Source organism: Lutra lutra, chromosome 2 (assembly GCF_902655055.1).
Source record: "Lutra lutra chromosome 2, mLutLut1.2, whole genome shotgun sequence".
NCBI classification, from domain to species: Eukaryota; Metazoa; Chordata; class Mammalia; order Carnivora; family Mustelidae; genus Lutra; species Lutra lutra.
In genome coordinates, this window is record NC_062279.1 from 24445972 (window position 1) to 24462033 (window position 16062).

Sequence of the window (16062 nt, forward strand, 5' to 3'; positions counted from 1 at the left end):
AATGTCTGTAATAGAATAATAATGGTAAATATTGGCAAATATTTTTAAATGCTCAATCATAACACGTTTTAAAAATAACAAGACCTTGTAATCAGAGCTGTGATGCTGAGTTTTATCCAAGTACTTAATTTCTGTTCTGAGATGTAATCTTGCATGAATGTGTTTGCCATACTGCATGTGTTTGCTTTTTATTCAGTCTTCTTGGATCCATTTTCCCAATGCCTCGTGTAATCTATGCTATGGCGGAGGATGGGTTGCTTTTCAAATGTCTAGCTCAAATCAATTCCAAAACGAAGACACCAATAATTGCTACTTTATCATCGGGTGCGGTGGCAGGTGAGAGAGTTGACTTTTTTTAAGAAAAGGGGGAATCTTTTTTCCATCAAGGATTCTGAAGAGAAATGCCCAAGTCAGGCAGTTTTCTGTTTTTCTTTATATAAAGCTCAATAACTTGTGTGTGAATGTGTTCCTGTTTTGAATTGTTTGGACATAGGTTTGCATTTTAGTGTGTCCGGTCCTTACCTGTGTATACCTGTCTAGGAATAAAACTTGCAATAACTCACATGTGGATTATGAATTTTTCTGTTCTAGTCTTCTGGGCTCTATGTTTCCTTTACCCCGAATTCTCTTTGCCATGGCCCGGGATGGTTTACTGTTTAGATTTCTTGGCAGAGTGAGTAAGAGGCAGTCACCAGTTGCTGCCACGTTGACGGCAGGGGTCATTTCCGGTAAGCTTTACAAACCCAGGATTCTTCAACATTGGCCTTGAACGTTTTATGCGCATGCGTGGACTTATAAAGAGGGTCTGCTTGCTGTGCATGTAAGTTAAAAAAAAAATCACTGATAAATGAGGTTATGAGCAGTGGAATCTGGTAATCGTGGTGGTGGTCTATGGAAATTCATTCTTCACTGACCCTTGGGGATTTTTTTTTTTTTTTTTTTTTTACTATTTTGTTATTTTAACCTTTTGGGTTTCTAACAAATATGCAGAGGGCTGTAATGGTTCTTGATTGTATTTTTACTCGTTTTTTCACTAAGTATAGGAAATGTCGGGGTAACCGATACTTGGCTGTGGTAATCACTGCACATCCCAGACCACCATGGTTCTCTAAGACTTACTAACAACTCTTTCCTCTTAGACTCCATTAGGAATCAATTTTTGCTTTCAGCTGTTTTGATACTCAACTCATGTTTAAAGAAAAAAGAAAAAAAACACCTCCCAGATGCCCACCTTAGGAGATGTCAGAACATTTTTGTAAAATGCCATTGGCCAGATTCTTATTCCATGCAGAAGTTTTCAAAGAGATTCTATAGACTGAGAGAACGGCCTCAAAGGTCCTGTTAGAGAAAGCAGAAGAGAGACTTCGTCACACTTTATAAAGCCATTTTGATAGTAAAATTCAAGCCAAACTGATAACTTGGTTGAGACTCTGGATTTGGGAAAAATTACAGAATGCTAATGCTTAATTATGTATGAAATGGTATTTTCTTCAGAGTCAGAAAGTATTTGCCTAAACAACTTCACTTTGTAAATGTTTTCCAATCAGTCTGGCACTTAATTAGACACACATTGGAAGATCAGGTCCCTTTTTTTCTTAGTGCTTAGATGTCTGCTCCCATGAGATGAAGGTTGCACTAGATGATCTATAAAGCCCGTTTTATTATTAAATGGTGGATTATGCTATTCAGAAGAGTTTATAAATCTTGACAAAGGATCGCATATTTTATTTATTCCATAAAAACGTTTATTTTTTTGCCAGTGAAATCTTGCCCAGTAATACTCTGTTTCATATTCAGAACTTTAAAAAAAATCTATCCTCCTTTCTTCCGGAAAAATTTTATTTGGCAGTCTAATATATTGGCATGAATAACTAAAAGAAGAAAATTGTAGCAGAAGGCTTTTTTTTTTTGACATTCTGAAATACTATATTTTTGTTATTTGTACTCCTTTGCCTTACTTTGTTCATTTTTAGCTTAGATCAGAGAGCTTGTCTGGATAATTAATCATTTTATTCTGTCTTGGCCACTTATTTTGCTGTTTGTGATTCTTACAAAACATATTGAAATTTTAATAATCTAATGTATAAGTATACTAGCAACAGAAGGTTTTCAAAGTAAGGCATGAGGTATATTTAAAGAAACCATGTGATACTATGGAAGGAGCATGGGGAAGTGGGGAACAGATTGAGTTTACTGTAACTCTGCTGTCCCCTTTGAGTTGTCACCATGCTAAGTTAGCCTGTTTATAGAATGAGGAGCATAATTTTATCAGGTCAACCTATGTGAAATTGCTGGTTTCGGGGACAAAACCAGTCAAATTGTGGCCATTGCATTTGGTTAAACCTATATCATTTCCTCTGTCTCAGAGGATTATTGGATCAAAGATAAATTGAGGTCGCAGAGATGTAAAGCTTGCTAAGAAATGTCTGGAACAGCATGTGAATGGAATGTGGTGTTTCTACTTAGGATGATGGGGACAACTATGTGGTCAAATCAGGTCATCACTATTTGATGTTTCAACGGAGGAAAAAATTGCTCAGTGCAAGTTCACTCTTCAACTGGAAAAGTGTATTTTGCCTCAGAACATTACTAAGATTTGAGTGTGAGACATCGATTCATCTCTCAAATCTAGTCAGTCTTCTCGGAGTGTGGAGTTCTAACCAGCATACAGTTTCACCTCTATCAGAAACACAGTTTAACTGGAAATTACTTTGTTTTGTATGTGGCATAACTCAAAACATGGATGGAAGTTGAAAGGATTATGTAACATCTATAGTGAAAGATCTTCTGTTTGAATTTTTTAATGGTTGTTTTAAAACGAGTTAGCCAGTATCTCTGAGCCATGTTTTTCTTTTGAAACATCAAAAGAGAGAATTCTGTCATAGAATATTTTCACTCTTTGTCAGGCCGATATTTTTTAAGTAATCAAAGTAGAATGTGTTTTATACTTGATAGATGGCTGAGGGTTTTTGAAGTTTTACTAGCAGTTTATATGATCCAAGGATCATCTTTTTAACTGTGAGAAATATATTTCCTATAGTTTGTTTGATTTATCATGGATACTGGAACTGTAACATGCCAGTCGTCCCTGACTTAGAAGTTATCAGTTATAAGGAGTTTTATCATAGGCCTTTTTTTTTCTTTTTTTTTTTTTTTTTTAAACCCTTCTGTTCTTTTCCCAATAGCTGTGATGGCATTTCTCTTTGACCTGAAGGCACTTGTGGACATGATGTCCATTGGCACTCTTCTGGCCTACTCTCTGGTTGCCGCATGTGTTCTCATCCTCAGGTGAGTGTCCTCGTTGTGTCCAAAGGGTGTGTGTCATGTGGGGCCCAGGGAATAAAGAAAATTAGGACTCATCATCCGTGTTTTTAAGGAACTAGCGGTTTCACAGAGGTGAGAGGCCATGGACAGAAAAACACCAATATAAGCTATAATAAAGGTACTTGGTCCTTAGCAAAGAATTAAACACAATTGATAATTAAAAATAACTTGGCTTAATCTATATGAACAGCAAGTTCTTACAATGTATAAAAACACTTTAAAATATTGTCATTTTTGTCCCACGATTCTCAACTGCTAAAATTTTATAATAAAGATTTTACTTGGTGAGATACATGCAGATATGTATGTATAAAGGATGTTTATGAAAAGGTGATTTATCATAGTGAAAAAATTGAGCAAACCTGAATATTAATAGAATAACTAAACAAGGGTACATTTACACAGTGGACTCTTTTTCTTAATTATACTTAATTATATAGAGAAGTGTATCCGATTCAGCAAAGCTGTATGCAGCATCTGAATTTATTTAAATTTAACATAGATTTGCACGGAGAAGTCATCAAGATGTATCTTGAGTCATATGTGCATGACGATACACATCTATGCACTTATGCCTGGCTGAAATTGTACAAAAATGCTGGCAGTGATTAACGCTGGGTTGTAGTATTGGAGGTGGTTTTGATTTTCTTCTGTGTACTTTGTGTATTTTTTTTTCTCAGTGAGCCTATTTCTTCTTGAGACTGAGGACAAATGTTACTTTTAAGTTTAAATAAAGGCTGCTCAGAGGAAAGAGAGCACACTGAAGGGACTGGGGCAGATCCTAGGAGGTGAGGCGGGCTGATACCCTGACACAGGCTGGAGAAGAGGCTACATGGATAAAGGGACATGGCAGGTGGCAGACCGGAGTTCGTCAGGGTTACACTGAAGGACTGAGAGGGGAATTGGAGGGACATGAAGCCCGAGAGGCAGACAACCCAAGACAGCAGAACAGCATCCTGAAGCCTGAATGTCATTCTATAGCTGCTGCTTAACCAGACTTTCTGTGCTGTTTTCTGGAACTGCAATTCCTTTGGACACAGATATTGCCAGGCTAATCCTCCTCTAGTCATAGTTGCCTCAGGTGAAAAGGTCACTCCCTTCCACAGCGAATGTGTAACTCTGCAGTTAAATGCCTGTTGAGGGAGATCAGGGCTGTGCAGGTATCTCATGGAGCAGGCTTGCAGCCTGGCTGAGGCCGCTCTGGTGCGGGAGTCACGAGAAGAGTCAGTTCCCCTGCCACAGCGGAGACCCTGTCAGGTGTCTCCCTTCAAGTTTTCGGTGTTTGCTTCCTTTGGGCCAAGTGTCTGTTTGAGAATAAAGACAGAGATGTTTGTTTGTTCATTTGGGGCCAGGTACCAGCCCGGCTTATCTTATGAGCAGCCCAAATGCTGTCCTGAGAAAGCAGCTCTGGGGTCATGTGGCAAGGCTGCCTCCAAGAGCGAGTTGCCAGTCACCATGCTGCAGGGGCCGGGCCTCAGCCTTCGCCTCCTCATCAGCCCCTCGGCTCTGCCTACACAGCAGTCGTCATCTCTCGTGAGCTTTCTGGTAGGATTTCTTGGTGAGTCCTCTGCACTGTGTCCACTGGGAAGGGCCCCGGGTGTGCATTGGGGGGAGCAGGTATGATGTGAGAGCACAAAAGGTCTTACCTGGCCTTAGCCTCTGTTGGCCACTGCCTCGAGTCCTGACATCTCCACCTGATGGGTCACTAGGAGCGGAGACCCTGTATTTGCAGGATACATGGGTCCTGTCACTGAAGAAGAAAGGAAGAAGTTCCCTGAGGTGCGAGTGGTAGCTGAACAGAGTGGGTCCCTTTCAGTGGCTGTTGGGGGCTCCTTGTGTGCAAGTTTCTGGCCAGGAAGACCTGTCAGTAAGGAGACTGGGAGGCAATACAGAACAACTTGTTTGCTCACAGACAGTTACAAAATCAGTCATAACTTCAGGAACATTCACTGAGCACCATCAACATGCTAAGAACTCCGCAGGACACTTGGGATAGTAGGAAAGATGGTCCTTGCTCTCATTGGGCTTTGAGGAACAGACTCTTGGTGGCAAGCTACAGAAAGTAGAGGCTTCTCTAGAGCACAGAGGAGGAACCCCAAGTGCAGACATGCTGGTCAGGAATATGGTGCATGGGTGGTGATGTCACCTTCTGAAAGAGGGAAAGCAGACCCAGATCATTGATTATCTGTTTGCATGAACGGTGTCTACAAGAGCAGGAAATGGACTGGCCATTTACCATTTGAAAAAAGGGACATCGCCACCCCTGACAGTATCACATTCAATCCATGGGCTATAGTCAGAGACTGTAGCAAAGGAGGAGCCCGATGACACACGTGCAGAAAAAGCAGGATGCTAGTGCTGAGGGGGGAGGAGACAGTCACGAGTTAGCGAGCGATGGTTGTTGAATCGGTGAAAAGAGCCATTTCCTCCCATAACGAAAATGAAGAATTGTAGTATTTGCCAAAAAAGCTGTGGAAAGAGCTCGATATCTTATTACAGGAGACTGCTTGAACCAGCGGAATCTGAGTGAAATGTGTGTGCTGATTTTGTGTCCCTGACCTATCACTTTTGCAGCATTTCTTGTTTTGGGCCTGAGTATCTTGACCACTTACGGAGTCCAAGCTATTGCCCGGCTAGAAGCATGGAGCGTTGCTCTTCTTGTCCTGTTTCTTGTTCTCTGCATCGCCGTTGTGCTCACCATTTGGAGGCAGCCCCAGAATCAGCAAAAAGTAGCCTTCATGGTATGAATAATGAACATTAGAGATCCTCAATATTATCTCATGTGTTAGTTTCATAAGTTGTTCTAAAAGAGAGGGGGAGGAAAAAAGACACTTCTGAGGGAGTTATCCATTTATCCTAAGTATTCTCCCTACGTGGCTTTTCAAAAACTCGAGTATGCCCTTTTCACGTTATTATCTATAACGGTAAACACATTCCTTGTCAAGTGGTCTGTAGTATCGAAGAATAAGTAGCATATTTTATTATAGAAATTCAGTCCTCTCTCAGGAAGATTATTAACCCCCAAAAGCCCTTCTGCTATGAATATCCTGTCAGATTTTTTTTTAAGATTTTATTTATTTGGCAGAGAGAGAGATCACCTGTAGGCAGAGAGAGAGGGGGAAGCAGGCTCCCTGCCAAACAGAGAGCCTGATGCAGAACTTGATCCCAGGACCTGAGACCATGACCTGGGCTGAAGGCAGAGGCTCAACCCACTGAGCCACCCAGCCGCCCCAATATCCTGTCAGATTTGAATAGAAGCAGGTTTGGACCTGAAGAGAGCTTTCTGGAAGGATCCCCGCTCCCCTCCCCAGATGCCATGTGTATCCAGACTTCCACAGGCATGCCCTGTTGATATCTGAGCAAAACCAGTGAACCCCAAACGAAACCAAACCCTACCACCGACTGTGTCTTGGTGGTGATGCCGGTGTTAGTGGACCGGAGAAATCCCCTGTTGTTTTGGGCTACGCTTAAGTAGTGTTAACTGTGATGCACCCTTCAGTAGACTCGACAAGAAGGATTTTTTTCTTCAGGCTGTCCTTCGTGTAAGAATATAAACTTACTGACCCAGGGTGAAAGTATCCATGTCAAATTTGTCGTCACCATGTTGGAACAGTTCTGGGAATGTGCTTTCCAAATCTGAGTATATTGAAGAGGGTGTTTTCCCCACTTAGGTTCCGTTCTTACCATTCTTGCCAGCCTTCAGCATTCTGGTGAACATCTACCTGATGGTCCAGCTGAGCGCAGACACTTGGATCAGATTTAGCATTTGGATGGCACTCGGTAGGTCCTTTAATGTTTTCTAAACCGTGGTTCTGTCTTCCCAATTTCATGCTCTGTGATTAGAGAAATGCATCCCCTCCCCCTTCTTGGAAATAAAGGGTTTTTGTCAGTTTCTTTGTTTCCCAAATTTTAGATTATCTGAGTCCTTCTCTAAATGTGATACTGCTCCTGAAGCAACAGAGCCACCTACCAGTAGGGCCATAGTGAGAGAAAGAGAGAATTAGTGTAACCCGTGTGGAATGACAACCTGTGAACGAGTCCTTCTCTAAATGTGATACTTTTTTTTTTAGATTAAATTTTCCCAGTAACCCTGTAGAACCCTGTAGATTCCATTTTCTCCAACTTAATGGGTGAGAAAAAAACACCCAAAAGGCAAGGGATAAAATTCGTGGATGTCAGTACAGAACTCTGATTCCAAAGCCAGTTCGTTCCAGTGTCCCAGTGGATTTTGAAGACATTTTGAATGAGCTGATAGCAAAAATTTCTTTTGTTACCTAAATTTCTAATTATTTGAACCTTGGGATTTGGCATTAAATAAGATGAGTGAGCTTATTTATATCTCTATTTATATCTCTACTACATGTGAAAATTGAGTTGGAAAATAAGAGTTTACATTTGATGTAACGCACTGATCACTTGTCTTAAAAAGGTGAACAGACATGTCTGTAAGGTGAAGCAGGGAGATAGGAGTCCTAAGTCTGCCTTGGTTTGGGCCACCTTGGGAGTTGAAGAGTGTGTGTTTTGACAGTCCGCCCTTTGGCTTAGCAAGAATGAACCTAGCTAGTTTTACTCTTGTGTATGTAATTGTTTGCTTTGGGTAGAAATTAATTCAATTTCAAGTTTAAGCCACCAGTCTACTTGAGTTGATGGGAGATTTAACCTCTGTCCGATTTGCTCATCTCCTTATACCCACGCTAGAGTTTTGCCCATATTCTCATGCTGGGGAATTGGGGAGCTGGTGCCTCGGGTCACAGGTTATCATTCCTCACGGGTTACACTAGTTCTCTCTTTCTCTCACTGTGGCCCTACTGGTAGGTGGCTCTGTTGCTTCAGGACAAGGATCCTGACAAGAATCACCTGCCAGTCAGCCCCACGCTCAGGGATGTAACCATGCAGCTGTTCCTTTGAGGTCCGGCCCACAAGCTCCCAGGGAGCCAAGTCCAAAACTATAGAACTTACTCCCCTCCTCTGAGCCCAGAAGAATCTCTTTCGAATCTGGCAGAGAGTTTCAACACTGTCTCTTACCTTTCCATGAGCCCTTTCTTCTCTCCTCAAGCATAGCCCACTATGGTTTAATGTACTTGATCTTGGTTAAGAGCATAAACTTTGGAGCCAGACTCTGTGTTTGAATCCACTCGTGCCATTTATTCACTACGTGGCCTTGGCCAAATTAACCTCCCTGTTTGTGTGTGCCTGCTTCTTTGTAAAATGGTGATGGTAGTGCCTTTGTTTGAAGACAGGGAGGGCCAGGTCTTTAAACCTTTGAGGACAGGAGAGGAAGTAGAATTATCCCTAATAATTACACCTGCCACAGTGCTAATTGGTAGCCTCCTTCCCATGAATTTAGATGGGAAAATTATAAAGCATTTCACATCAACCCAAAACTCTCAACCAATTTTTAAATCTATAACTAAAACAGAGCAAAATGCCTACATGTAAGTAATAAACTATCTGGTGAGGCTATGTAAAACCTTTCTTTCTAATTCCCAATCAGCATGGCTGTAAGGAACCAATTGCTTTGTACATAATTATTTGGCCTCTCCTGCTTTTTTTTTTTTTTTTTTTTTTAAGATTTTATTCATTTATTTTAGAGAGACAGAGGGAGAGAGAGAAACAGCCTCCCACGTAGCAGAGAGCCCGAGACAGGTCTTGATTCCAGGAGCCCAGGACCATGACCTGAGCTGAAGGCAGATGCTTAACCCACTGAGCCACCCAGTGCCCCTATTTGGCCTCTCCTGGTGACAGTAACATGGCTAAAGCACACCCATGTCCCCTTTGTTTACACAGAGCGCGTTTTCCAAAATACCCAATTATAACTCAGACAACCCACTGCTGTGTTGGGGCTGTGAATTGAGATTTTACCCTTCCCACACATCCTTTTGTTTAAAGTGTAGTGTTGAGTTTGAGAAAATAAATACAATTTTTTCAGCATAAGTGCCTGAAAAACTCTTAATTGAGAGAAACATTCTACAAAGATTGGGTGTTAAAAATGCAAAAGCACATTCTACTGGGAAAGCATCCATTGGGGACCTTCTGCAGGGATATTCTGTCCTTGTCTTCTGTCCTAAAATAGCCCAGAAAGAGAAGGCAAAAAAAACCATTAAGTTCTATACTGCATTTTTCCATATTGTCATTTTCTGACATACTTAAAACATGGATTTCTTTTTTTTTTTTTTTCCTCTGAAAGGTTTCCTGATCTACTTCACTTACGGTATTAGACACAGCCTGGAGGGTCATCCGAGAGAGGAGGAAGACGATGAAGAGGCTTCCTCAGACAACATCAATGCCGCGACAAAAGAAAAAGCTGCCATTCAAGCCAATGACCAGCACCAAAGAAACCTCAGTTTACCTTTCATATTCCACGAGAAGATGAGCGAATGCTAACGCCGGCTGGGGCCGAGCTGGTCCACAGTCGTACCGTATGTGTCCTACGTGGAGTAAACCGTGACAGGCTGTCATCATCGCACTGGGTTGCCGTGGCCTTGCTGCAGACGTAGCTCCCCTAACTTATACTCACTCACCCGGATAGCACCTTCTCAGATGGTGAATTGTGTACCTGGGGAAACCTCCCAAGCTCTCTCCTCAGCGATGACTATCCCTCAAGTAGTGGGAGCGTGTGTGTACGTGTGTATGTGTACATGGGGGTGAATGAATGTTATTAGTTGTTTGTGTTTCACTCTTCTGCCTGGTATTTTTCTGGTGTTGTCATTAATGGGTGGCTTACACTGCACATGCTGAAATGGAAATGATCACTGACTAGAAAGGTGTTTTATATGTGCCTGGTGCTTTTGGGGAAATAACCATGGCTTTTCCTTATTAGCTGTCATTAACGTCGATTAGAACATGCTCAAAACGCAGTTACCCTTCCTAGTATCTGTCGTTGGTCAGGAGCAAGAGGAGGGGATAAGAAATGAGCCTTTTCTAGAACTTATCAATGCCAGCAGTGGGTTTAATCCAGATTTTTCTTCCACAAAGTATGGCCATTTGCGAAAACCTCAGCCACGGGTGTGTTTGCTGGGCTACCTGGGGCGGGGGTGGCGCTCTGGGTCACCTGAGGACGCCCCTTGCAACTGCTGTGGTTTTTGAGAGAACCAGTCCTTCCACATGTGAATGATAGACTCCCCCTCAGTCCTGGCAGAGGCTTGAGAACAGTGTGTGTGATCTATTTGATCTACTTTCTGCTAGAAAAGGAAGGCAGTCCCTTGGCAGGAAAGCTTGTGTAAGTGGTAGCGAAGAGGCTGTATTTGGAAATCAGAGTCAGACAGACACTTGGGTAAGGAGACACCAAGCAACTTTGTCTTCAAAGTCACATAAAATAAGCCAGTAAAATCTTCCCGGATCACACAACTGGCAGAATGTTTTACACTTTTCTCCTTTACTTAATAACTAATCACAGTTTAGTTTTTTTTAAAAACCTTTTCAGGTACAGAATTCACTCCTTTCTTCCTATTATTTTGTCTTGTCCTAGATAGGAGGGGCTGCACTAGCAAATTATGTCTTTACTACATGCCAAAGTGGAAAAAAACAAAGGGATATAAGAAGAGGAAGTGTCCCTGTTCTGAGTTTCAAGTGCCTATTTGGATCTTAAATTGCATTTGTCCTAATTTGAGGGGTTTGGATCCAATTTGCCTTTGATGTTTCTTTTGGAAACATTTAGGGATGTTTTCCTTCCCCCTCATCCTATAAATTGTTTAGCACTTTTTATCTCACTTACTTTTAATTGACCACAGTAAATCTGTCAATACCCCATTCCCAGTGGTTGGGGGATAAAACATCTGGGCTAAATACATGATTATCGAAAGCTTTAAGCAAAAAAGAAAAATTAACCTAATTAAATTAAAGGTATATAAACACAGCAACCTTTATAGGAGTAAATGAATTGTTTTTCTATGTAAGATTCTCTAATTACTCTCTTTTACTTCATAGGGTTCCCTCGTAGTGGACTGTTTACCTGCAGTGTGCTTTGCTTCTCATGAGTTAGCTTTCTTACAAATAATAAAATGGTTTACTGGGTGAGGCTAGGGGCTACATACTTACACATAGATGGGTTACATTCCCAGGATAAATATTATTAAGCACACCAGTTAACCAGCTTAATCCAAACGCAAGGACAACATTTGTTTCCTGACAGCTCTTCCAAGAGATTATTTTACTGATGCCATTAAAAAGCAAGTTGTGATTGTTCTAACCAAGAGTTTACTGTGACTAAATATCAGATAAACAGATAGAAAGCATGGGTTTCTGGCTGCTAGTGTTGGAGCCTCCCTGATCTAGAGCTTAGTACTGACATTCCACTATTTCCAGGGTGCCTGGTAAAATTTGAGGCCCAGAATTCTCTTTCAAGCATGTTTCACTGGAGAGGAAGAGTTGGATATGCAAGGAGTAAAACGATTTTGGTTAAGGACTGTAGGCATGATCCTAAATCCTTGTTATAGTATTACGCTGAGAACCCCCTTTTATTCTCTAATTGATCTAGGATAGGCCCTTAACACAGGAAACACAAGGACTTTCATATGTAAATATCTGGGTCTTTGTAACAAAATCAAGAACTTTATTTAGAATGTGATAGGCAGCTAAAACTCTTATGCCCACTGTGTTCAATTAGGAGCAGAATTTAGTTAGGAATTACTTTTCCACATTAAAACACTTTGCAAACACAAATATCTATGAAAAGATGCTTTGTTGATGATTGTGCTTTTTTCTGTGAGGACTCAAATGTGTGCGCCTATCTCTGTATGAGTGTGTGTATATATATGTATATGTCTGTGTATTTCAAATAGTGTGTAAGTCAGTTGGGTTTATGATGGGCTTTGGAGATGATACCATTTGTATGGATAAAAGAACCCAATTGATATGGAGAAAAAATAATGTTTTATATTGATAGGTATGCTTATACAAAATTTTTAGGTTTTAAACTATTTTGCAATATACAGCAATTTTATATGTATGATATTTTCTATAGATTCTTTAAGGAAGATATATTTATCATGTATCTAATGTGGAATCACTAAACTCTAGTCCATTGTAACAGGTGCTTTATAATCTGAAATGGAGTAGGGATAGGAGGTGTTAGGGTTTTTCTGTTTACTTATATCTGACGCACCTTTTCTGACATCACTGTCTTGCTCTATGTTTATTAGTAAAACCTAATTCTTTCAGTTCTTTCACGACCTCCCTGTCCTACATCCGAATTCATAACCTTTGGAACAAAATACTGCTTTTACTTTCTTAGGATTACCAAGATGTTTTTGTACAGATGTGACTGGTAGTCAATCACACTTCCATCAACACCTCTCCAGAAATGGAAAAAAAAAAAATGCATATCACACATTCTCTTAATTGTGATTGAGTAAAAACCATTTAAATTACTTTTCTTTCTTACACTAGGAAATACGCTTTCTTAGTATTTTCAATGAGAAACTTCATATCAGAGCACCTTTATTTTATACTCTTCACAATAGGAAAAAGAAGATTTGTGAATAACCACAGAAAGTCCCTGCCTACCTTACATTTAAAAAGGTAGCTATACAAATTCAAGTTCAAGCCCTGTTTATGAGAAAACTTTTGACAACTTTTGGTAAATACTGAAATGCAGATTATTGCTTACTCACATTTTCCCCCCGAGATAAACATCAAGAAAACTTCGTTAAGACCAAAAACATCCTTTGGGATATATTCATTGAAGAAAAACTAGCATTGATATATTTAAAACTTTACTATTACCAACCATAATTAGAAGAAAATATCTCTTGCAGAATTCTTTTCCTTGAAAATGCAAAAGCCTCTCTTTTCATTTTCTGAATAAAAGATTTTTTTGAACTTTTTTTTAATTTTAAAAATTAGCCACAATATTTGCTGAGTGCTGGGTATTTGCAGATAGTTGTTCAACCTATTTAGAATCAGACTCTATATTTACCGAGTTCTTTTCTAAAATAATTGGAGTGCTTAACAGGGAGAATAAGAAAAACTATTGCCCTCGAGTGCCGATAATGCCAGGCCACCAGGGTTAGACCTCTTCCTTCATAAATCAGGGCATATTCTGAGATTACAAACTGCATGATAACTTTGTGCCAAAATTCCAGCTCTCCCTCGTGATGTTGTTCCTAATGTTCTCTGATTTTCTCCCAAAGTGCTTCAAGCAACTGTAATTAATACCCAAATTACCACTTCCACAGAACTTCAAAGGATTGGGCTTAGCGTGAACATCAAGGAGTGTTAAAATTCACATGATAAGCGTGAATTTTGGGGAGAAGGGGATTAATTTTTTTTTTTTTTTTTGCTAGTGCCATCTCTGTACAGTTTCTGCTTATATTCTCTCACATGTCCTAAAATATCAAGGGAAAAGGTACCAAAGTTCAGCACAGGTTGTTTTTTAGCCATGTAGATTTGGAAGTAAGTTTGCTTGATTTTGTTGTTTAGCTGAGGGTTTTTTTTTTTTTTTTTCCTCTTTGTATAATTATATTTAAGCATTTTTAAATGAATTTCTGGTTTCTGGATTTTTTGAGAGGCCTGCTCTGTTTTTGTGGTTGTTGGTTTTTGTAGCATTCATTATTGCTTATATGTACACAATTTAGTCTTACTGATCTCAAGTGCATTTTCTTACAGTTCAACCCAACTGGCAACCTTATTGGCTGTGAGTAATTATACCGAGCTTACAGTCACCATGGCTGAAGCCATTGCCATTATCTCTGGCCTTAAGAGACCCTCCTGTGACCACTGGTGCCCTATGGGGATCATGACCAAGAGCCCAGGCTGGTTCTAGGATCAGGCAGCCTGCAAAGTGTAAGCATCCATAGCTACTCTTGTTGAGTAGGGTCTTGGGATGACAGGGTGGGATACGGAGAGAAAGACTTCCCATGCGAGGTAGGAGTTTGCGGTCCTTAATTTCAGTTCTGAATATATCCCAGGGACACATCAGGGGTCAATGATAAGGAACCTCTATGACTCGTGGAAAGGATGGCTGGTTCCTGCAACTGGTACCACAGGGTCTGGCCCACTGCAACCCCCGAATGGGCAATGACAGCCTCGTGGTGGAGAGTGCATGGGCCCGGGCTCAGCTGGTGGGGAGCTTGTATTGCCAACATGGTGAAGTTCTCTGGCCCAGGCCTGGTTAACGGGCTTTTCATCTTTGGTGTCAACTAGGGCTGCCCCATTGTGTTCTTGCTCGATTTTGTTGTCCTTATACTTAACAGAAACTGTTGATAGGGCCCAAAACCCTACAGAAATTCTATGTTGTAAAAGCCAACAGATACATTGGACTTGTCTGAATGTAAAGATTTTCTGTTTAGTAGATAATTTCAAATTTAAATGTTCTAAATGATAATCAGAGTTCCTTTTTACTTACAAAGTTGGATTATTTTTTAGAATTGTAATAAATAAAAACTGTTGCTGCTTTACTACTGTAAAACAGGCTTTCCAATGTGACCATGTACTTTTTAAATAAATTGTAATACAACTTGTAATAATAGAATATGCATATGTATCACACACACCCAAAGTGTACATTTCACACTTATCTTTAAAAAAAATTGGGGGAGGGCGCCTGGCTGGCTCAGTTGGTTAAGCGACTGCCTTCAGCTCAGGTCATGATCCTGGAGTCCTGGGATCGAATCCCACATCGGGCTCCCTGCTCAGCAGGAAGTCTGCTTCTCCTGCTGACCTCTCTCCTTTCATCTCTGTCTCTTTCACTGTCTCTCTCTACCTCTCAAATAAAGAAATTAAATATTAAAAAAAATTGGGGGAACTTTAAAGCTCAGAAATATGGCACGATCTAAACTGAAATGATTATAACATCCAGAATATTCACCTGGCATCCGCGGAGTGCATGGGGACTACCAGATCCTGTAGGATAAAAGATATGTTTTCACATACCCTCAGTCCACGTGGCACATCCTAAAAAAATATCACTTGTTCCTGAAGCGTGCCATCCCAGGACCACACATCTGAGATCCTACCACATCAACCGTCAATCTCTTCATCATTGTTTTTATCTGTAAGAAGCTCCTTCCTCAATGTTCCCCTTACCAAATCATAGCCTTTAATAATTGGTGATCATTTATGTACAACTAACACATTTTTTACAGTATAATAAAGAAATATTACCAACTTCAACCCTCTTTAACCTCTGACCAGGAGGAAGGACTCAGCTTTCTGACATGGCCCAACATTACATTAAATTTCAAATCTCTTGAATTAGTTTGTTATTTTGAAATGTCTTTGTGTATATATTTTATTCCCATTAATTTTAATAAATTGGAGGGTATACCATGTTGAACTAAGAAAACTGTAGTATCAGTATAGCGAACATTGAAAACCAAGCTAAAAGAGCAAAGTATTTACCAAGCAGAAACCTAAAACCCTACTTTATCTAATTGTTGGCCATTAGGATTGTTACTAGGTTTTGGTACCCCATGTGAAGGAAGTGATTCCCCCAGGAACTGTGTCTGCGCTGTGGGCCCAGCCAGGAACCCCAGCGATAAGAACATCATCTCCCAGTGTTCTCTAAAGAAGGCCACAGATAGGCTTGCATTTCAGGTGAAGGGCTCAAAGCCCTCTGATTGCTAGGAGGTTGTACTGAAAAGTCCCCATCTGTGTGGAAAAAGTGATTCATTTCATCCCATAAAATGTCTCAGAGAAAAAAATCTCAAAGACATACCAAAATAACCCATTATCACATTATCTCAGTTTCTCTTTTTGGGTAGGTCAAAGGGGTGAAACGATCCAGAAAGAAACTCAGCT

The 16062-nt window shown here is 40.4% G+C and overlaps 1 protein-coding gene across 2 annotated transcripts in view; it reads left to right on the forward strand.

Moving 5' to 3' along the window:
- Positions 1 to 14786, forward strand: part of SLC7A2 (solute carrier family 7 member 2) — a 70396-nt gene extending 55610 nt beyond the window's left edge. The window contains exons 7-12 of one of the 2 annotated variants that reach the window (XM_047716202.1): positions 197 to 336; positions 3186 to 3288; positions 4677 to 4882; positions 5899 to 6065; positions 6996 to 7104; positions 9512 to 14786. In XM_047716202.1, coding sequence (XP_047572158.1) covers positions 197 to 336; positions 3186 to 3288; positions 4677 to 4882; positions 5899 to 6065; positions 6996 to 7104; positions 9512 to 9708 — 922 coding nt within the window. In that variant the 3' untranslated portion in view covers positions 9709 to 14786. Of the gene's footprint in view, positions 1 to 196; positions 337 to 591; positions 729 to 3185; positions 3289 to 4676; positions 4883 to 5898; positions 6066 to 6995; positions 7105 to 9511 lie in introns of both variants that reach the window. The other variant, XM_047716213.1, reaches the window with a different exon arrangement.
- Positions 14787 to 16062: the final 1276 nt, after the last annotated feature.